The 23626-nt window shown below is 34.8% G+C and overlaps 1 protein-coding gene across 1 annotated transcript in view; it reads right to left on the reverse strand.

Moving 5' to 3' along the window:
* The window catches only part of LOC145263227 (uncharacterized), a 54647-nt gene extending 32684 nt beyond the window's left edge, over positions 1–21963 (reverse strand). Inside the window, exons 1-4 of the mRNA XM_080120312.1 lie at positions 21504–21963; positions 15821–16053; positions 11343–11448; positions 6551–6764 (exon numbers count right to left, since the gene is read on the reverse strand). Coding sequence (XP_079976438.1) covers positions 6551–6764; positions 11343–11448; positions 15821–16053; positions 21504–21513 — 563 coding nt within the window. The 5' untranslated portion in view covers positions 21514–21963. The remainder of the gene's footprint in view (positions 1–6550; positions 6765–11342; positions 11449–15820; positions 16054–21503) is intronic.
* Between the last annotated feature and the right edge of the window lie 1663 nt (positions 21964–23626).

Genomic DNA, 23626 nt, shown 5'->3' on the forward strand with positions numbered 1-23626 from the left:
TTTAATTTAGGTGACATGCTATTTTCACAATATTTTTTAAATCTCCGCGTGTTTGTTTGGCTTTCCCATATATAAGTGAAACTAGTAGAAAAGGCAATGCCCTGGCACGTGTGCTGGGGACGTCCAGAAAGCAATGAGCTTTAATCAATGCGGCCAAAACCAGTCATATCAGACAGTTGCTATTCATTTGGACACTCCCCTTTTTATGGGGAGCTGGTTTTCCCCAACATCTTGGGGGAAAACTGGCTTGCAGCCAAAGTTCAACCCCCCCCCTATCGCGCGATGTTTGACCTCATTAAATTCATGCATCTGTCACTTAACTTTTTAATCATTAAATTAAAATGCTTTTCACTTCCTGTCCAGTCATGGCCGAGCGGTAAGATGTCAGGATTTTTCACACTTTCTGTTCCACCTTCGCATCAAGAGTTCGGGGTCGAGCCTAACCTGCCTATCAAAACTTTTTTTTTTCTTTTACACCAGGCAACGCCAGGCACCCATGCTAGTCTATAATATAAATCTCACCTGTCTGTTAAAATGTATGTATGTGTGTATGCCTGCCTAAAACTTTCGACAGAGGCAACAGATTTTCACAAGATCAGTATCATTTTGAAGCTTAACCCTTCAGACGACAAATATAAAAAAATTGGCTAAAAACATTAATTCCTTCACCCTCAACTGGGCACTTTTCTACAAGGAGGGGTCGTTTTTGTTGCCAATATTTTCGAAAGTCATCCTCTCTTTTCGATTGACTAGGCTTAATTTAAACCTTCGCCACTTCCGGTTTAGCAATGGACGCAACAGCAAAGACGTCACGTTTTTTATGTTTACGATCTTTTCCTCCTTCACAGTACGGGTTCGAGCCTGCCTGCCTGCCTACTAACACTTTTTTTTTTGCTCAACACACACCTCCAAACATCCGGACAATGCTGGGCACCCAGTCAAGTCATTCTATATCAGAAAAAAAACTAAGATGAGGCGTTTTCTTTCTTGACATTAACTTTATCTGAAATGGATTACTTCACAAGTGAAAACAGCTGATAAACATCATTATATACAAGCCTATAAGGTAAGATGTTTCTTTCAAAACACAACATCTTCTGTTGTTTGCTTGCTTCATGGCAAGTTTCTGCTACTGTTCTGGTACTCTACCCTGCAACCGCTCTCCCACAGAAGAGACGTTGCAAGCCTATCCTTGTTTTATCGTTATTTCCATGGCAGGTGCTCGTCTGAACTCCAATCTCTGGTCCCCCCCTCGCCAATCTTTCACGAAAAACACCCGTCTAGCTGAATCCACTGTGAAAAATTTCCCCCACTTTTATCTGTGCCTAAATCAAAACCTGGATTCCATGAACAAAGCTTCTTTCTTAGAACTGCACGCTTGTGGAACTCTGTTCCGTCTGCCTGCTTCCCACCTGACTACAACTTGGATGTGTTCAAGTCCAACGTTAACAAATTCCTAATGAACCGCCCCTTTAAGTAAACATTTCATCAAATCTCCACACTAACGTAATGTACTTGCAATAACCCTTATCCCTGAGTGGCTTCCGGGCCTTGATAAGTGGTGACCACTGTGTAAAAAAAAAAAAAAGAAAGTAATTTTCATCCTCGATTGCTACAAAGCCACCATTTGACAATGCATGGAGTATTGGTTGCTGGTGCACCAATCATCAGTCTTATTTTCCTGGACAGGATGCAATAAAAAGTTTCTAATCTAGTAGATTATGTACTGTCTGCCAAAGCTTATCCCCTGTTGCATCACTGTAGTGTTGCGCCCTGTGCTTATTTTGCTTCCACAGAATGTGCTCCGATAAACTTACTGCATTTATACCCCTTCAATGATGATACCTCTGACGAATCTGATTGGCAGAACAATTCAGCCGTTTCACTGTAGAGGTTCGTACTAAAAACACAATAGCAGTTGTTCTATTTGATGAATGGTGCATTTTCTCTCTTAACATTAACTTTATCTGAAAAGGATTACTTCACAAGGCCCAAAACAGTGCGTATTCTCTCCTGATGACCCAATATTATTTGTAAGATGAAATACCCCCAAAAACATGACTATATAAAATTTACGAGTAAAAAAAAACAAAAAAACTAAGATATACAATGAAATACCCCCCCCCCAGCACCATCCTATACAAAAACTTAGATGAGGAAAGCCTTAGAAAGGCGCGGTTTCTCTCTTGGCATTAACTTTATCTGAAAACGATTACAACAGACAACACGTTATGCAACATACAAATATCTGTGCATGAAGTTGCTAAGCTAGTCAAGAACCTTGATTCCAGTAAAGCAACTGGCCCTGACAGCATTCCAATTATAGTGCTGAGAAAACTCCAACCAGAACTTACCCCCATACTTACAAAACTGTTTAAGCGTTGCCTTAAGGAGAAGTGCTTTCCAACACCCTGGAAAACCTCATCAGTATGCCCTGTATTTAAGAATTCAGGTGATAAGTCATCTCCCTCTCAGTACAGATCAATAAGTCTCCTGTGTGTCATGAGTAAGTTGCTGGAATCCATATTAAATAGAGAAGTAGTCAACCACTTCAGCAGAAACAACCTTCTTAGTGACATGCAATATGGTTTCCGTTCTGCCAGATCTACAGCAGATGTGATAACGGTTATATCTCATAGGATTAGTGAATCTCTTGACAAAGGCTTCATTTCTAGGGCAATTGCTCTTGACATATCAAAGGCCTTCGATAAGGTATGGCATAATGGCTTACTTCACAAGATTTCCAGCTACGGTATAACTGGAAATGTTTTCTCAATTATTAAATCATTTCTCTCCGATAGGCTCATTAGAGTAGTGGTTGATGGGCAGAAATCAGAGGCCCAGAGTATTAATGCTGGAGTCCCTCAGGGGTCCATCCTGGGCCCAACTCTCATCCTGATCTACATCAATGATCTCCCAAAACACATACTTAAATCATTCGTTGACATCTATGCTGAACATACGACCATCTATGGCAACACATCAAAGGCCGTAAATGACAAAGTTCTCTCTGATTCTCTCTCCTTTGATCTTGAGCGCGTTGTACAGTGGGGGAAGAGGTGGCTGGTTACTTTTAATGCATCTAAAACCAAGCTTCTATCTTTACATCATCAACGCTCTGATCCCCATCTGCCATTAATTGAAATGGATGGCTCTCGTCTTGTGGAGGCTTCATGTTTTGACAAGCTTCTGGGTTTGACCTTTACTCCTGATATGAAATGGAACACGTACATCAGGTCTGTTGCCAAGGCCGCTGGGAGGATGGTGGGATCCTTCTACCGCTCCAAAAGATATCTCACTACTGATGCAATTCTCTATCTGTATAAAAGCCAAGTACGTCCAAGGATGGAGTACTGCTGCCACATCTGGGCAGGAGCTGCTAAAAACAGCCTATCCTACCTTGACAGAGTACAAAATAGACACTTCGTGGCTTAGTGGGGGATGCCCTTTTCTCTTCCCTGCAACCTTTCTTCCACAGAAGAGACGTTGCGAGCCTGTCTTTGTTTTATTGTTATTTTCATGGTAAGTGCTCGTCTGAGCTCTAATCCCTGCCCCCCCTTGCCAATCTTTCATGAAAAACATCCATCTGGCTGAAAACACTGCGATTAATTTTCCCCACTCTTTATCTGTGCCTTAATCCAAGCGTAGATTCTATGAGCAGAGCTTCTTTCTTAGAAGTGCACGACTGTGGAACTCTCTTCTGTTTGCCTGTTTCCTACCTGACTACAACTTGGATGTCTTCAAGTCCAACATAAACAAATTCCTAACAAACCGCCCCCTTAAGTAAGACACTTTATCAAATCTCCAATACTAACGATTAGTACGATACTATCCCATTTATTACTGTACACGCAATAACCCTTATCCTCCAGTGGCTTCCGGGCCTTGATAAGTGGGGACCTCCATGTAAAAAAAAAAAAAAAAAAAAAAAAGTCTTCACAAGTGAAAACAACTGATAAACATTATTATATACAAGCCTATATTTTCTTTCAAATCACATCTTTTGTTGTTCGCTTGCTTCATGTCGAGTTTCTGCTCCTGTTCTGGTAGTAATTCTTATCCTCTGTGGAGAGGCATATGAAGCTTCCTCCCGGTGCACCATGATGGGCCCTCAACCAGAGCAGGCAATCGATCGATTTGATTGAAAAATGGGCAATTTCATCGATTTCGATGATAATAAAAATCTTGACAGTGTGGAACATCCGTTGATCATCATTCAATCCCAAGCAACGTCGGGTCTCCCTACTAAAAAAATTTGTATTTTGTCGGCTTTTTTTATATTCCTCTGTAATCATTTTCTCTATGATTGTCATTATTTGGTTAAGTTTGTAAAACAAAATCATACAGGTTTTTTTTTTAATGTTGAGTTAATTAAAAGTGAAAAAATTCTATTATTTCTTTTCAAACAAATATTTTAAAATTTAAGCATTATAATCCTTTGAAAATTTATTCATGACGAAATGTTATTTTTTTTTTAATTGAAAATAAGCATTCATTAATTATTGATTAATAAATTATTTTTTAATACAAAAAAAGTTTACTAGTGTTTATTGTTTATTTTATAATTTACTAGCCTGGGTGCACGGCGTTGCACGGGTGTTTAGAGTTGTCTGTTGAGCAAAAAAAAAAAAAATTAATAGTAGGCAGGCAGGCTCGAACCCATACCGTGAAGCAGGAAAAGAATGTGAAAAAAAAACCTGACGTCTTTGCTGTTGCACCCAACCTAGGCTAGTCAATCGAAAAGAGGGGATAACTTTCGAAAATATCAGCGAAAAAAGCGACCCCTCCCTGTAGAAAAGTGCCCAGTTGAGGGTGAAGGAATTAATGTTTTTGGCCAATTTTTCGATATTTGTCGTCCGAAGGGTCGAGCTTCAAAATGATATCGATCTTGTGAAAATCCATCACCTCTGTTGAAAGTTTTAGGCAGACATACATACACACGTTTAAACAAACAGGTGAGATTTATATTATAGACTAGCGGGGGTACCCGGCGATGCCCGGGTGTTTCGAGTTCGAGGTGTAGTTTTGGGTAAATCAAAACAAAAGAATAAGCGAAGACTTCTTGCTCGGGTGTTTGTGTCGAGGGGGGGGGGAGGCCGAGGTGTGCTTTTGGGTAAATCAAAACAAAAGATGTTGCGCGGGTTTTTGTGTCGGGGGGAGTTTAAAGAAAAAAAAGTTTTGGTTTGGTAGGTAAGTAGGAAGAATTGAACCTGAAGCCTTGAGGCGAGTTGGAAAATAAAGTGTGAAAAAAAACGTGCGACGCTAACCACTGGGCCAGCAAGAAGTAGTAGAGGAAACATGTTTGAATTTATTTAAGTATTAAGAATTGGCAGGTGCCCGTACTTGACGACTTAATGAGGTCAACTTTGACTGCGGGGCAGTATTTTATTTACTGCGGGGCAATTTTTTTTTTGTTTTATTATACAAAAAAGCCGAATCCAGACGCGGCGATCGAAAAATGCTGAATATTTAGCTTTTCAAAGTCGAGCAAATTAAATACACATGTGATCCCCCTTGTTATCTGGTAGATATTATCATTTAGACGTGATATACAAAGTTTGAAGAAGGAGCGACCCCCGCAAGAAGGCCGAGGAAAAAACCCTTTTGCGGATATACACGAAAACACACACACACGCGCGCGCACACACACACAAACATTTTCGCTGTTATATATATAGATTAGAATAATCAGAAACATTTAAGAACGTTCTTAAAAATGTTAAAATAAAAAATTTCCAATAAATATCATCAAATGAATACATTATATTCATTGATGAGCGATATTTCAAAGAAAGTAGGAGGAGGAGCTTTCCCTCCTTCAAAAATGATCTACTCAAACTATCACTTGTGAAAAACTGAAACCAAATGTCATCAGATTTTTTAAAATTCATAATTCAAGCTTGAAATACAAAGTTTGTTTTTTTTACAGGGAAGTCACCACTTATCAAGCCCGGAAGGCCACTCGAGGATAAGTGTTAATGTGTGTACAGTGATAAAAATTGTGTAAGAAACTGACTATTTAATGGGACAGCTCAACAAGAATTTGTTTAATTCCTTTATATTTTGTACGAAACATGGTTTCGAGATGTGTTTTGATTGGCCAATTGACCAGGGAGATTGGTGGATTATTTTGTTTTACGGAATATCAACCCTTTTCAGGTTATTTAAGATCAAATCAAGTCATTTTGATGAAAGTTTTTAGGCTTCAAGTTGTTTATATCTTCAAATATTTATTGATGGTGTTTGGTTTGGTTGTTTTGTAGAGAATTTTTATTTTGTTTTTGGTTTCTATTTTGCAAAGGGAAAAAAACAATAACATCAAGGTTTGGTGTATTTAAGGCAAGGAAGCCGATATATCTTCAGACAACTTGAACTGGTAGCGAAAGAGAAAGAGAGGGAGAGAGAGACAGAAAGGGAGAGAGAGAGAGAAAAGGAAAGAGAGAGAGAGAGAAAAGGAAAGAGAGAGACAGAGAAAAGGAAAGAGAGAGACAGAGAAAAGGAAGAGAGAGAGGAAAACAGGAGGAAAGAGGACAAGAATGTTGCTATTTACTTTATTTTCGTCAAATCTCTGACCGCTCGTTGTAATTCTCCATGCAGTTCATTGCATCTGTGTTCAGAACTACGCAGCTTTTCATCAAACTCAGCCTTTGACATGTTATAACCGTTCACGGCATTGCTGTCCAGAGCAGAACCATTCTCGGCTCCAACCGGTTCCTGCCGACCAATCTGAAGATCATCATTCGGAGAGTCATATGGCACCAGGTCTAAAAACAAAACAAAAACAAAAAAAGTCATATGGCACCAGGTCTAAAAACAAAACAAAAAAAGTCATATGGCACCAGGTCTAAAAACAAAAAAAAAAAAAAAAAAGTCATATGGTACCAGGCCTAAAAACAAAAACAGTCATATGGCACCAGGTCTAAAAACAAAACATAAAAGTCATATGGTATCAGGTGTAAAAACAAAAAAACAAAACAAAAACAAAAAAAGTCATATGGCACCAGGTCTAAAAACAAAAAAAAAAAAAAAAAAAAAAGTCATACGGTACCAGGCCTAAAAACAAAAACAAAAAAAGTCATATGGCACCAGGTCTAAAAACAAAACATAAAAGTCATATGGTATCAGGTGTAAAAACAAAAAAACAAAACAAAAACAAAAAAAGTCATATGACACCAGGTCTAAAAACAAAACAAAAAAGTCATATGGCACCAGGTCTAAAAACAAAACAAAAACAAAAAAAGTCATATGGCACCAGGTCTAAAAACAAAAAAACAAAAAATCATACGAGCAGAAAAGAAAATGTTCTCTGGATTTAAAATATGCTGAAATATTTTCTGTAAATTTATTCGAGTTAAAATAAAATTCCTCAGAATTTAGGCGCATTTGGAAACTCATAAAAATATATGGTTCTTTATCAAGATTTTCTCCCTTATATTAAAAAACAAAAAGAAAGAACAATCTGTATGCGGTACATACTGATGACAAAATGAAAATATCATATTCCAAAAATCACATAAATTGATCAAGTAGTTTTAGTTTCAAATAAAAACACAGAATAATTCCTTATTTGAACTAATAATAAAAATGTGGGTTGTTTTTGTTTTACGGCATATCAACCCTTTTCAGGTTATTTAATGCCGAATCCAAAGATTTTGAAGAAAAATTTTTTAATAGAATATATTTTTAATTTTCAAGTTGGTTTCTATTTAACTCATAGTTGGGACCCTAACAGATACTACCATTCCAGGTCAGAGTGGACCTGGGAGCAATGGCAATTAAAGGGTGGCTCTACACTCCCCAGAACCCACAAGCTGAGGCCTCACCATCAGATATAGTTTAAGGAAAGATAGTGGGATCCTTCTACCGCTCCAGAAGATATCTCACTTCTGATGCAATTCTCTATCTATATAAAAGCCAAGTACGTCCAAGGATGGAATACTGCTGCCATATCTGGGCAGGAGCTGCTAAAAATAGCCTATCCTGCCTTGACAGAGTACAAAATAGACTTCGTGGCTTAGTGGGGATGCCCTTTTCTCTACCCTGCAACCTCTCTCCCACAGAAGATACGTTGCGAGCTTATCCTTGTTTTATCGTTATTTCCATGGCAGGTGCTCGTCTGAACTCCAATCTCTGCTCCCCCCTCGCCAATCTTTCACGAAAAACACCCGTCTAGCTGAATTCACTGTGAAAAATTTCCCCTACTCTTTATCTGTGCCTAAATCAAAACGTGGATTCCATGAACAAAGCTTCTTTCTTAGAACTGCACACCTGTGGAACTCTGTTCCGTCTGCCTGCTTCCCACCTGACTACAACTTGGATGTGTTCAAGTCCAACGTTAATAAATTCCTAATGAACCGCCCCCTTAAGTAAACACTTCATCAAATCTCCACACTAACGTAATGTACTTGCAATAACCCTTATCCCTTAGTGGCTTCCGGGCCTTGATAAGTGGTGACCACTGTGTAAAAAAAAAAGGTCATATCCAGGAGCGAAAAAAAATGTGGGTATGGTTTATAATCCACAGAGGTACGAAAAAGTGGCCAAAATTCAAATATCTAACAAATAAATGGACACTTCTACACTATTGAGACAAAATTTCAGAAAGCATAAAACTGAATTCCACATGAAAACGATGGTATCTACGTATTCCTCGTATTTTTGCGATGATTTTATCCAAAAGTTACAAAAATCGATAAGGTTAGAAAATTATTTATTAAAGAAAATAAAAAAACAGAATTTGATGAAAACAATCGTAAGACACAGGAGAGTTCAGAGGAAAGTTAATTTTCTGTTTCGATTTAAACAAGATGGCAGCTATTTTTTAGCTGCTAATATGATTAAGGTTATTTTTGTTTAATAATTCAAAAATATTCAGGTAATTTCGACTGCATAATTTGGAAGCTAACATTGTAATTTATTAGAATTGAAAAAAAAATCTGTTGAAACTGTTGTATTTTATCTGATAACTCCATTAATAGACTACAAAATTTCGTCCTAATAGTGTAGAAGTGCTAATAAGTGCAAGATAAGTTACTCTTCTACCTATTTGAAAACGTTTTGAGTGGTTTTAATCACTTTAAAACGTTTGTGTTATGTTTCAAAATATCAATTCACTTTTCTTTGTTTCTTTATGCATAAACCCACGTTTTTTCTTTTAATCGATTTCAAAATCAGAAAAGACATACAAATTCATTTGTAAGAAAGATGCGACCAAACTTTTCTGGTTTTAAAACTCTCCTGGATCAAACTTTCAGAAAAACTGCATAAACTTTTAATGAAACTTAAAAGTTTGATTTTTTTATGTAAAACTATCCAAAGAAATGACATTTTTTGCGCGACAAATTAACGCACAAAGTGCTTGTTCAGTATAAGAACAAAAATCAAAAAATAAAATCTTCACTCTTTTTACTATATAAAATGGAACTTTGTGTGTGCGTCTGTAAGTTCGTTCCCTATGGACTTGAAAACGGCTGGGCGAATTTTTTATGACACAATGAAAATATCATAAAAACAATAACATAAATTGATCAAGCAGTTTTAGTTTTAAATAAGAAAATTATTTTTTAAGTTATTAATGGAAATTCATATGCGTTACAACATAAATCTCACAAGTTTGAATTATTGTCGAGTTATCTCCCTTCCATGGCTGATAGTATACTTCTAAAACGTCCAACGTCTAACTTTTCAGTTTAACATTCACTGGTAACATGAATTGGAATAAATAGGAGATACTGTCAAGTCTGATGCAAAGAAGGATGGTCCCTTCTACTCGGCTAAAAACCTTCTCACACCTGCCAGCATCCTATATCTATATATAAGGCCTACATTTGATCATGCATGGAGTAGTTGTGATTTAAAACCATGTGCTGCCTGTTTGACAACTGCTGTCAACCCCAATACTGCGTCCATGCTCTTCTTGGTCTTCTCTTCTGGCCGTGTTGTTGTCTCTCACATTGGCAGCTGAGATAGGTGCTAACAAATATTAAAAAAAAAAAAAATACGAAAAACACAAACTCCAACACATTCTGCAAATACAGGCTGGAATGATAAAATCGTACTGCGAAGGAGGAAAAGAATATAAAAAATAAAAAAACGTGACGTCTTTGCCATTGCATTCATTGCTAAATCGGAAGTGGCGAAGGTCTAAATCAAGGCTAATCAATCGAAAAGAAGTTGGTTGGTTTTTGTTTTACGGCATATCAACCCTTTTCGGGTTATTTAATGCCGAATCCAAAGATTTTGAAGAAAAATTTTTTTTAATAGAATATATTTGTTGTTTTCACGTCGGTTTCTATTTAACCCATAGTTGGGACCCTAACAGGTACTACCACTCCGGGTCAGAGTGGACCTGGGAGCAATGGTAATTAAAGGGTGGCTCCACACTGGATATAAGCTGGGGCCTCACCACTGGATATAGTTTAAGATCATATCTAGGACCCCCATTGAGGGACTTTTACCCTCTGCAGGGTTTTTAATGCCGGATCCAAAGATTTTGAAGAAAAATTTTTTTTAATAGAATATATTTGTTGTTTTCACGTCGGTTTCTATTTAACCCATAGTTGGGACCCTAACAGGTACTACCACTCCGGGTCAGAGTGGACCTGGGAGCAATGGTAATTAAAGGGTGGCTCCACACTGGATATAAGCTGGGGCCTCACCACTGGATATAGTTTAAGATCATATCTAGGACCCTCATTGAGGGACTTTTACCCTCTGTAGGGGGGGGGGCAGTCGGCGTATTCTAATGCCCCACCGACAGGGCCGTCGAAAAAGAGGGGATGACTTTCGAAAATATTGGCGAAAAAAGCGACCCCTCCTTGTAAAAAAGTGCCCAGTTGAGGGTGAAGGAATTAATGTTTTTAGCCAATTTTTTGATATTTGTCGCCCGAAAAAATACAAATTTTTTTTTAGTCGGGAAACCAGACGAGTAGCCAATAAAACTTACTTTTCAATCTACCTGAATCATTTCTTTATGTTTTTAAGTAGTTTCAAATGCTTTTGATTCCATCTTTCTTTACGGCTTTTATCCAAGATGGCTGCTGTCTTGTCGATTTGTTTGGCCCGGCCAGCCTCATTTTCAGTTATCGCAATTTTTTTTTAGGGGGAGGGGGTCACCATCGGAGAGTCCCGTCCACACAAGGAAGGTTTTTTGGAGGAGGCAGCATAAGAATGCAATTTTCAAGGCCTTTACAAAAATTTTTTTCCATATTTTCAAGGATTTTTCAATATATAACATTTTAACTTTCGCTTTTTTTTTAGTGGAAGTTAAAATGACATAAGTTTTTTTTTTTTTTAAATTTAATCCAACTTAGGCTACAGTAAGGAGAACCACTGGAACTTACCAAGCATGAGAAGTGGATCTTCATTGTTTTCTGGAACAAGGTAACGTGGATCTTTCCACGGTAAATCTTTGCTTGAAATACTGTTAAAATCAGCAGAACTCATTTTCTGAAAATAAATAAAATTTTCTAAAATCAAGATTCTTAAACCAAGGGAGGTAATTACTTCTTTATCTGCCTAGTAGCAGTCACGCTAAATGGATTTATTGAGTTAAAATTCGAAAATGATATCAGACATTAATTAGTGGAATACACTAAAATGTAAAAGGGTTCAATATATATAGTGGGGGTGATAAGTAGTTAAATGGATAAATCCTAATCTTATAAATACAAGACTGGTAAATTAAAAAATATATCCATTTTAAAATTTGGAAACTGATGAATCACACAGATAAGAAGTTTATTTTTATAGCATGAAAAGGTTAGATAATGCAATTAAGAATAGAAAATTAGAGTCAATATTTGTAACATGTCTTCTTCCTAAGATTAAGGGAGGTGGTGTTTGATCAACACTGCTGTGGAGCCATGATGTAATATGCTATTTTGTTTTTAAATCCCTGAAACAGTGTTTCATGGTAAGCAACTGATGATCCCTTAAAAAATAAATTATTAGTGCTATAGTAAATTGGAGAGCGAGTTGATGCAGTGATTGCAGGTGATTAAATGACTTACTGACTAGATGGTTTTCTAACGAATGATAAAAAACTATATTTTTTTTGTATAGTTTTAAAGTTTAAAAACTTCAAAGACTATATATATATATATATATATATATATATATATATATATATATATATATATATATATTCTTAGCTAAATTATATAGAATAACAACAAAATCTTTGTTTGACAAAGGATTTGGTTGGTTGTTTTTGTTTTACGGCATATCAATCCTTTTCGGGTTATTTAATGCCGAATCCAAAGATTTTGAAGAAAAAATTTTTTAATAGAATATATTTATTGTTTTTACGTTGGTTTCTATTAAACCCATAGTTGGGACCCTAACAGGTACTACCACTCCGGGTCAGAGTGGACCTTGGAGCAATGGTAATTAAAGGGTGGCTCCACACTCCCCAAAGCCCACAAGCTGGGGCCTCACCACTGGATATAGTTTAAGGTCATATCCAGGACGCCCATTGAGGGACTTTTACCCTCTGCAGGGGGGCAGTCGGCATATTCTAATGCCCCACCGACAGGGTCTGTTTGACAAAGGGGTACAGATTAAAGTCTTTTCCTTAACCCATGTATTTTCAACAAATCTCATCGGAAGAAATATTGTTAGCAAAATAGATATGTGTAATTATAAATTTTGCTTATCAGCACATGAATTAAAAATTAAAATTGAGGTGGTAGAGTAAAAAACATACCAAAAATTGCTTTTGACATATCGAAGGCCTTTGATAGGGTATGGCATAAAGGTTTACTTCACCAAATCTCCAGCTATAGTATAGCTAGAAATGTTTTCTCAATTATTAAATCATTTCTCTCTGATAGGTTCATAAGAGTAGTAGTTGATGGGCAGAAATCAGAAGCTCACAGTATTAATGCTGGAGTCCCGCAGGGGTGCATCCTGTGTCCAACTCTCTTCCTGATCTATGTTAATGATCTTCCAAATCACATCCTTACATCATTCGTAGACATCTATGCGGATGACACTACCATCTATGGTAGCACATCTAAGACCATAAATGACCAAGTTCTCTCCAATTCTCTCTCCTCTGATCTTGAGCAAGTGGTACAATGGGGAAAGAGGTGGCTTGTTATTTTTAATGCATCTAAAACCAAGCTTTTATCTTTACATCGTCAACACTCTGATCCCAATTTGGCATCAATTAGATCTAGAATGAATTGCGTTTTTTTTTAATAGCAGATTCCAGGCTGAATAAATGAATGAATGGCTCTCGTCTTGGGGAGGCCTCATGTTTTGACAAGCTCCTGGTCTTGACCTTTACTCCTGATCTGAAATAGAACACATACATTAAATCCGTTGCCAAGCCCACTGGAAAAATGGTGGGATACTTCTATCGATCCAGTAGATGCAATTCTCTATCTATATAAGAGCCAGGTACGTCCAAGGATGGAGTACTGTTCCCACATCTGGGCAGGAGCTGCTAGAAAGGACTTATCCTGCCTTGATAGAGTTCAAACTAGACTTTGTAGCCTCGTAGGAGATGTCCTTTTCTCTTCCTGCAACCTCTTTCTCGCAGAAGAGATGTTGCGAGTTTGTCTCTGATGTATCGTTATTTTCATGGCAAGTGCTTGGCTGAGCTTCAATCTATGGTCCCCCCTCGTCAAACTTTCAGAAGAAACACCCATCTAACAGAAAACACTATCAATAATTTTCCCCACCTCTGTATCTGTGCCTAAACATAAACATAGATTCCATGAACAAAGCTTCTTTCTTAGAACTGCACGCCTATGGAATTGTCTTCTGTTTTCCTGCTTTCCAGCTGACTACAATATGGTTGTCTTCAAGTCTAACGTAAACAAGTTTTTGATGAGCCGTTCCATATAAGTAAACAAATTTACCGAATTTCCATTAATAACGAATACTATATTGTCCAATTGACTACTGTACACTCTTTAACTCTTATCCTCGAGTGACCTCTTGGCCTTGATAAGTGGTGATGCCTTTGTAAAAAAAAAAAAAAAAAAAAAAAAAAAAAAAAAAGTTGAAATAATGAATATACAGTAATAAAATCCTACGAATACTGGTAAGTTCTAGAATGAATTGCATTTTTTTTTAATAGCATATTCCAGGCTGAGAGGTAAAATCAAATCCATGTATATTTTGGTAATCCATTATTTCCAAAGTGCTGGAGTGAATGGGACAGTTAATTAGGATGCTGGTAGTCCTGAAGGCGGCTTTAGTCTCAGTACATCTATTACATTGGAAGCAATGGAAAAAGTGATTTCTCTGTGCAATGACAGCTGCACATTCTGGAGAGAACCACAGCTGGCTGTCAGGTCTTTGCTAGAATATCTTGATAGGTATGAAGCTGTCTATACCTACAATCAACCTTTCCATCAGGTCTGATACTATAGTGGACTCTTTTTAAACATGGAGTGCAGAGGTAGATCTGATATAAATGTACGGAAGCTATCCCGGTCAGCCATAGAGTATCGATATACTATATGATGGAGAGATACGTCAGAGGACTTATTACATTTTGTTTTTATCTTAACAAGAGTTTACTAGTATGGGCAAGATGGCTACATTTTTGCTGTCTTCCGTTGAAAATTCATCTGCAAAAGCCATATTATAACAGATTTTTTGAATGTTACCATCTCCCCACTTGCTTTATTTGGAGGGTGGGTGGGTCACATGACCAGAGATCCAAAAATGTACATCTGTGGAAGTATATGTGGTGAGGAAGTCATTTCAAAAACTTGGTTATAGTCAGCTAAAGTATTTCCTAATTTCCAGTGTGGCTGCTACCGGAAGCGGTGATATGGCAAATCAGTTCCTTTGCTTTTTTCTCTCACGCCTATATCTCCCGTTTGCATGTATACTTTTTTTTTTTTATTATATTTTTCTGATTGTTTTTTTTTTTTTATTATATTTTTCTGATTGTTCTTTTTTTTTTATTATATTTTTCTGATTGTTCTTTTTTTTTATTATATTTTTCTGATTGTTTTTTTTATTATATTTTTCTGATTTTTTTATTTCATAATCATTGAAAAGTTTTTTTAGTCTTATTTTAATTAAGAATTATTGAAACTAGTTTTTTTTAAAGAATTATTGAAATTATTTTTCTTTTTTTTAAAGAATCATTGAAATTATTTTTTTTAAGAATTATTGAAAATACTTTTTAAAATCTTTTAAAACTATTTTGAGAATATCATACATTTTGGATACTGTTTTTTTTTATGATGTTTGAAATTTTGTTATTTTGATTTCAATAATTTTATTTGTATACTTTCATAAACATATTTATTATATAAATTAAAATAAAAAACTTATTTGTAAAATTAAAAAAAAAAAAAAACTTTTATTTTCATAACTTCATAAACATATTTCTTATAAAATTTTGAATAAAATAAAAACTTATTTTTTTAAATTTTGTTATTTAAAATGCAAATAAAGACTAATTCTGTTATTTTTACGATTTTGTTAATTTTTATTGCATATATTTTTCAATAATGTCCTTTTATTTTATTTCAATAAATCGCTTCACAATAAAAATATTGAACAACAATAAAAGTGAAGGAACTGGTTTGCCTTGTCACCGCTTCTGGTCGCATTTTGCTGGTATTTTAAGGAGTATGTTAATTTGTACGTATAACCCAAAAACTTGTCCCAGAAGGAGTGATATTAATTACTGGATTATCTTGTACTCTCATACTTTTCCAGAAGGTTCTTTCGTTATAAAACATACACTGCGTAAAACTCTCTCCCTTGTATCAAACTTCTGAGAACAGCAAGCCCTTAATGGCTCGTTAATATGTAAGTGTGATTAGGATTCCACAAATATACTTACATGCTTTCTAATGTAGTTGACCATCTGGATGTAACCATAAGATGAAAGCGATAATTTTTGACAGATTTCCTTTAGATCGACTTCATGTCGGGATTGCAAATGGTCAAGGCAAGCCTCAGCGCTTGTTCCTGTCTCTGCACAAAACAAGCAAAGGCACGGGCCAGTCATGCACATCTCTTCTTCCTCCTCATCCCAATCTTCATCTTCTAGACTAAGATGGTCATTTGAAATACCTGCCAGCAAAGAATATAAAATAAGACCGTATTTTAATTTTGCAATCAGAATATTTGAAAAGTTTGTTTTACTACTTGATGCTTATCGAAACAAAACATACAACTCTCCACCCTCATTCCTGATAGATATATATATATATATATATATAATTTAAAGGAGATTAGAACAATAGTCTGAAGAGCAGAGTGTATTTTAATGTAATAGTAAAATTACTAGTTTAATTAAAATACAGGAAAGAAAAAGTGCTCGTTGTAATTTAGATATATAATAAGCTCGATAGGTAAAAGTGCTCGTAAATTATCAATCACATTACTAAATATATATATATATATATATATATATATATATATAACTACTTCATTTACTCACATAAAATTAATATACAAAAGTACAGATCCATGCATAAACTTTAAGTATTTACTTCAAAAGTGCTCAATACGTAGGTAGAGCTAGTTAGTAATTTATAAAATATATATGGCGATTAAGCTACACTGATATTCGCCGTTTCATCCACTCTAGGATTCATCAGGCTTATGCGCGAATTCTGTGGTTGTTTATCGTTTTTATATGGTCCTCTTCTATTGAGGATTTAGTTAGCCAATCAGCTTTCAATAGAAGAGGACCATATAAAACCGATAAACAACTACAGAATTTGCGCATAAGCCTGAGGAATCCTAGAGTGGATGAAACGCCGAATATTCAGTGTAGCTTAATCGCCATATATATATATATATATATAAATATATATATATGTGTGTGTATATTTAATGAAAACAAAGGTATGTAGTGTTTACCTGATATACGCAATGGTAAACATCAAACTAATATAAATAACAGTATTTATATATAGAAAATTTAATCCCAACCGGATTAAAAAAGCTCAATATGCAATAGAGAGTAGAGCTTATTATAAGAGAAAGAAAAGGTGAAACCGCAATTTATTGTACCTATTTACTATGCCTCCCCACGGGACAGAGTTAGACACCAGGGTCGTTTTTTAACGTGGAGAAAAGGTACAAAAATAAAAATTGTCTCAGTCGTGAAGGATTTCTCCTCCACCGAAAGAGAACAAGAAATAGAAGTGCAGCATCTGAAGAACAGATACTACACTTTGATCTTGTCCCGAAAACTACAATAAATTGTGGTTTCACTTAATGCCTTAACTAGCAAATTCTAGCATTTCTACAAATATAATTTGCTGATTTCTTTATGTCCTCTGATGAGAAGAATAACAAGGATAGCATTCTTTGAAACTCTGCGGAATAAGGTCTTTGTAAATTGTTTTTTGGAGTATTCAGTCGAACAATAAAGTTTGATTGTAAAGTTCAACTTACAGTTTTAATTTTCTTCCTCTTATATATATATATATATATATATATATATATATATATATATATATATTAATTCACCTATAATCTTTTTTTTTTAAAGATGGCATCACCCGATTGTGAAAGACAAGATTCAAGCAAGCAAGGAAGAACACCGAGATGGTTCATAGAGTTTTATAATTATATAGATTATTTCCACAGGTTTCATCTTTGAAAGTCACTCTTTTGTGCGTGTGTGTGTGTGGGGGGGGATAACTATACTGCTGAGACACTTACCAAAGTGCCCCCCCCCCCGATTTCGTTGACCGACAATAAAAAAAAGACTGTTGGACATTCATAAATAAAATTTGGTGGACAAGTCAGACATAGACCAAAGTTTATGGTTAGATTGCATTGGGGATTGTTAAATTTTTTAACGATTCCACAGGTGGTATATGTAGGTATCATCCTGTAGAACTAAAAGACATTCAGAACCATGCTTTCTACTTATAAGACAAGCAACAAAGTGCCCCCCCCCTCATATCATTGAAAAAGAAAATTAAAAAAAAAAAATACACAAAATGAATATCTATTTCTGTCTGTCTGTCCGTTTTACTTTTTCTATGAAACTGTTGGGCTGATCTGCCCAAAATTTTGTATGGACCTTTGTTATGATAAGATATGTTTGATGCATGGTCAGGTATTAATAGGGATAAGTATTTACTGCAAAAAATTGAGTACAATTTAACAATATTCAATCATGAATTTGGCATAAAACACTTGTTCTAAGTCAACAAGTTATAACTTTTGCCAAAATGTCTAGTCTGCATATTTCCAAAGCTGTGGAATATATTTGGATTTGTGAATAGATTAAGATTTTGCTAAATGAAACAGAAACGAAAACCTGAGAAGTGTGCTTTAAAAATGGGAAACAGTTTAAACTGAAACAAGAGTTTACCAGTATGGGCAAGATGGCTACATTTTGCTGTCTTCCGTTGAAAATTCATCTGCAAAAGCCATATTATAACAGATTTCTTTGAATGTTACCATCTCCCCACTTGCTTTATTTGGAGGGTGGGTGGGTCACATGACCAGAGATCCAAAAATTTACATTTGACAAAAACTGTTCGATATTCATTACTGAAACTTGGTGAGCAAATCCAGCATAGACTAACATTTATTTATTTTTAAGCAAGATAACTTACTCTTCTACCTACCTGGAAAAAATTTCAGTGTTTTTACTCCCTTTAAAATGCTTAATTGGTTGGAAAGACAGTGTAGAGCATTGTGTGCGAACAAGAAAAAAATGGCGGCGAACTGACACCTAAATATTTGAAGTCTTCATAATGACTTAAAAAAAATAAATAAAATTATACAAAATACTGGAAGAAACCCATCCAATATATGTTACCATGACATTGGTGCTAGTGCAGAGAGTGATCCACGTTATTTTTTAAATCGTACTTCCAAGTTTAATTAAAGTTTTATGATATGTTTTTTTATTCAATTGTAAGGTTGAAGTATACAATAGGCACAAAACACCCTCCCCTCCCCATGTTAAGAATGGCTTTTTAAATAATAATGTTATTATTTACATCTGGTTCACTCTCTGCACTAGTACCATGACATTTTTTGACCACTTTTTTGTATCTCTGTAGATTGTAAAATAAACCCCCATTAATTTGAATGTGCAGTCATTGAAATCAATGAGAAACGGTCCACCGATAATGTCTTATGAGCACGAATTCAGAATAAAGGTGTCAGCGACAGTCGGGGGACTTTGCTTGAAAAAAGGTAATAAAACTTAGAAGAATAATTTATCTTGCCTTTGGTAACATTTATTTGTTATTGATTTTTTTTTTTTTGAAGACTACTTAATTTCATTGGCTATATGACAAAATGGTATTTCCGTCACAGGTGCATCAGATTTTTTTGGTGCTTATCGAGATCAGCACTTATGGCGGCAATTAAAATTTTTAAAAATACAGAAATGTCTGTATAATGTACAGTCATGTGATGAAGATGAAAAATTCCAAAAATCACGAAATTCAAATTTTACTTTGTTTGATGAAGATGATAAAAAAGTGTTCAATGAAAATGGTGGGATCCTTCTACCACTCCATTAAATATCTCACTGTTGATGCAAATATAGTTATATAAAAGTCAGGTACGTCAATTGATGGAGTACTGTTGCCACATCTGGGAAAGCGCTGCTAGAAAGACCTTATCCTGCCTCGACAGAGTTCAAAATAGACCGTAGCCTAGTGGGGGATGCTCTTCTCTCTTCCCTGCAATCTCTTTCCCACAAGAGACGTTGTGAACCTGTCTCTGTTTTATCATTATTTTCATAGCAAGTGCTCGTCTGAGCTCCAATCTATGGTTCCCCTCTTGCCAAACTTTCAAGAAAAATACTTGTCTACTTGAAATCCGTCAATAATTTCTCCCACTCTTTATCTGCGCTTAAACCTAAACGTAGATTCCATGAATAAGCTTCTTACTTAGAACTGCACGCCTGTGGAACTCTCTTCCGTTTGCCTATCTTCCAGCTGACTACAATTGGGTAGTCTTCAAGTCCAACATAAACAAATTCATGACGAAGTAATCTAATTTACTAAATTTCCACTACTAACAATTACTACATGTTCTCCTTGACCACTGTTCACTCATAAACCCTTATCCTCGAGTGGTCTCCGGGCCTTGATGAGTGGTGACTCTGACTCTTTTGTAAGATAAAAAAAATGAATTTGTGAACAAGGGCAGACAACCCTAATGCACGGGAAACTGTCAAAACAACCACTGATTACCTCCCGTATTATGTTCTTTAGTAAAATATGGCACCTTTTGTCATTTATCAGTAAAAAACAGCAAATTTGTTTTTCGTAAATAAAAAACACGTACCTACCTGACCCGTTTATGTGATTTTTGGAATATAAAATCTTCATTCTGTGACAAGCTTCCCCTTTCGGGATAACCCTTCATTGGAATTAGCCTTTTCATACTTTATTGAGTATTTGAGGATATGACTCTTGTTAAAAATAAAAAAAAAACTAGACAAAATAAATACTGTTAGAAATTCGGTCAATATATATTACCGTGACATAGGCTGACATATATTCGGTGGGTTTTTAACAGTATTTTGTATAGTTTTTTTTTTATTTTTAACTCATTTTCCCAAACTTAACGTGTCAAAGAGAGAATCGGGCGCCATTTTTAATTTTCCAATACATCGGTAAACACTGTATGTTTTTCGAGCTGAATAAACATTGTGGTAAATAATACATAGCTTACCTGAGTGTAGCTGCCGGAGGTGAGGATGGTCTTCCAACAATCAAGAAGAACAATAGCATTGTGGTTATTTATGCTAATAGAGTAAGGTAAATTGTTATAAAAACCTTCCTCCTTTGTGAAGAGTCTTCATTATTCTTTTTATGTTACTGTGGTTACAAGACCTGAGAAGAAGGTCGCGAAGAAGATTGTATTTTTTTCGCAACCTCACTTCAGGTTAGCTACTCTTAGTTATATGACTTTTTTTTTTCCAACAACATGTTACATTAAATAAAAACACTAAAAACATATCCAATTAGGTAGAACAGTAACTTATCTTGCCTTTGATAACATTCATTTGTTATATACTTGTTTGTTGACAACTTTTTCGAATCTATGTGTACAGTGCACCTGCACCCCCCCCGTCTTTTTTTTTAATTATAGAGTGCCTTCTGGACAAGCATCAAGCGCATGCAAGTGAAATGTCGCTCAACACGTGGAGCAACGGCTAATGCCTTTCGACAAAATAACATTAACAATTACACATACAGTCATATGTACATGAAAACAAAAGAGAAAAAAAAATCGCATTTTCTTTTAAATTATAAAATTATATACAAAATATTTTTTTAAAGTTTCGACAAAAATCAATATCGAATCAAACAAAAATAAAAACACGTGTTATGTTTTTTTTTGTGTTTCTTTGGCTGAAAATGTCGACAGAACTTAACAGCAGAAACAGCAAACTCGATTATTATTTCAGCCTTTTAAACTTGAATATACATAAATACATACACATCATCACGAAGTTAAGCAAGAGATTTCTTATTATAATAATATACAAAAATAACTTCGAGAACGCATGGAAATCAATTTACCTTCCGCCATTTTGTTTTTGTGATGAAAGACTGAACTAATCGAGCAAAAACAGATTGACTTCCGGTTTGATTTCGCCGTCTTTCACGACACGTGTTTTTTTTTTGTTATCTCTTATTTTGATGGCCTTTTGCTTAATTTGTTAAATCATAATTGGTAATGTATAATAATCGTGGCGATGGATGAACGCGAGAAAATATCTGGGTGCAAGTCCAGATTTCACTCCCTTTAAAAAATACAGAAAAATCGGCACTTGTACAGTTTAGTCAAGACATTAAAAAAAAAAAATGAAAATATCGAAAAACAAGTTTAAATTGTACGTATCCGTTATGGAATGAAGTTCTCCGGAAAAAATTTCACTTAATTTCATCAAGTAGTTTTTATTTTACAGCGAAAAAACAATTTGTTATGATACGGAGCAAAAGGTTCGATTTTTAGAAAGAAAAGCTAGTTATTAAAGATGGGGAGGGAGTGTCAGCGCTTTAGATGGAGTTATCTCCCGTGTCGTTTCTAAAATTCAAACAAAAATTTAAAACAAATCCAAAATGTCTGCCTTAAAAAAAACGTGTTTTTCCGCTGTAAAAAAAGAAAAAACTCTACTCGATCAAATTAGGTGAATTTTTTTTTCAGAGCTCAGATCTTCATGTCAAAACGGATACATACAATATAACTTTTTATTTTTTCGATATTTTCATTTTTTAATGGCTTGATTAAACTGTACAAGTATCATTACTACACTTTTTAGTGATAACATATTTTCCCGAAATGTATCCCTTTTGAATTTTTTGCAAATGTTATTTCAAACTTTATATAAAGTGACCCTTCTAAAAATGTCTTCATTTGTATATTTTATTTTCTGAAAAAAAAAAAAAAAAATGTCAATTAAAAAAAATGTCAATTAAAAAAACGCATTATGTTGATATTAATAAATTATTTTGTTTTAATACGTTCGTTTAAGTTGTATTCTTTTAAATAAATAAAAAAAATTAAAGGTTCTCTGCCTTTAAAAAACAAAGGTTAAAATAAAATAAGTTGTCGGCCCTTGTCAGTGACTGCTATTTTTTCGGCACTTAACGAAATTTCGGAAATCGTAAAACTGAATTTCACATGAAAACAATGATATCTACGTATTCCTCGTATTTTTAAGATGATTATGTACAAAAAGTATGAAAATCGATAATGTAGAAAATTATTTATTAAAGAAAAAAGAATTTGAAGAAAACGATCGTATTTGCTCATGTAAGACACAGGAGAGTTCAAAAGGGAGGTAATTTTCCGTTTCGATTTATTTAATAAAACAAGATGGCTGTAATTTTTCACCTGCTAACACGATTAATGTTGTTTTTTTTTTTTTTTTTAATAATTCAGTAATATTCAGGTAATTTCGACTGCATAATTTGAAAGTTAACATTGTAATTTATTGATGACAAAAAAGATCAGTAAAAACCATTGTTTTTTTATCTGAAAACTCCAATTTATCAACTATAAAAATTTCGCCAGTTTTTCTCCCTCATCGAGAACGATTAAAATTTGATTTTCTTGAAAAAAAAGAAAAAAAAACACAAAAAAACAAACAAACAAAAAATACAAAAAACAAAAACTAAAAAAAAAAAAAAAAAAAAAAAAAAATTTTCTTTTTTAAAAATACAAAAAAAAAATACAAAAGCTACTTAATCAAATTAGGTGATTTTTGGAATATTTCATCTTTGTTCTGTGACTGGTACAGACATCATACATACTTTTCTGTATTTAGTTTTAATTTCCACCGTAAATGCAATTCTGGACTTGCACCAAAAATCTTTATAATGGATGCACTCGTCATGAAACGAAAATATCATATTCCGAAATTCACCTAAATGGAACAAGCAGTTTGCTATTTTTAGCTAAGAAAGTCAGATTTTATGAAGAACCAAGAACTGTGTCTTGCTCCGTTATATTTAAAATTCATCACTGGTTGTCACTCCCTTAACAAACTCTCCAGAAATAGAGATAAAAGTAAGTCTTGTAATAACTACCTTTTGCGTTTTTGAGGGGAGGTCGTTTGTAGCATTATTACTATACCCTGCTATCTCAACTGTTCTACATCTGCTCACCAAAGAACTCGTATCCATTCTCACATCTATAT

The sequence above is a fragment of the Euprymna scolopes genome, chromosome 38, assembly GCF_053919585.1.
Source record: "Euprymna scolopes isolate OS-2025 chromosome 38, ASM5391958v1, whole genome shotgun sequence".
Taxonomy (NCBI): Eukaryota; Metazoa; Mollusca; class Cephalopoda; order Sepiida; family Sepiolidae; genus Euprymna; species Euprymna scolopes.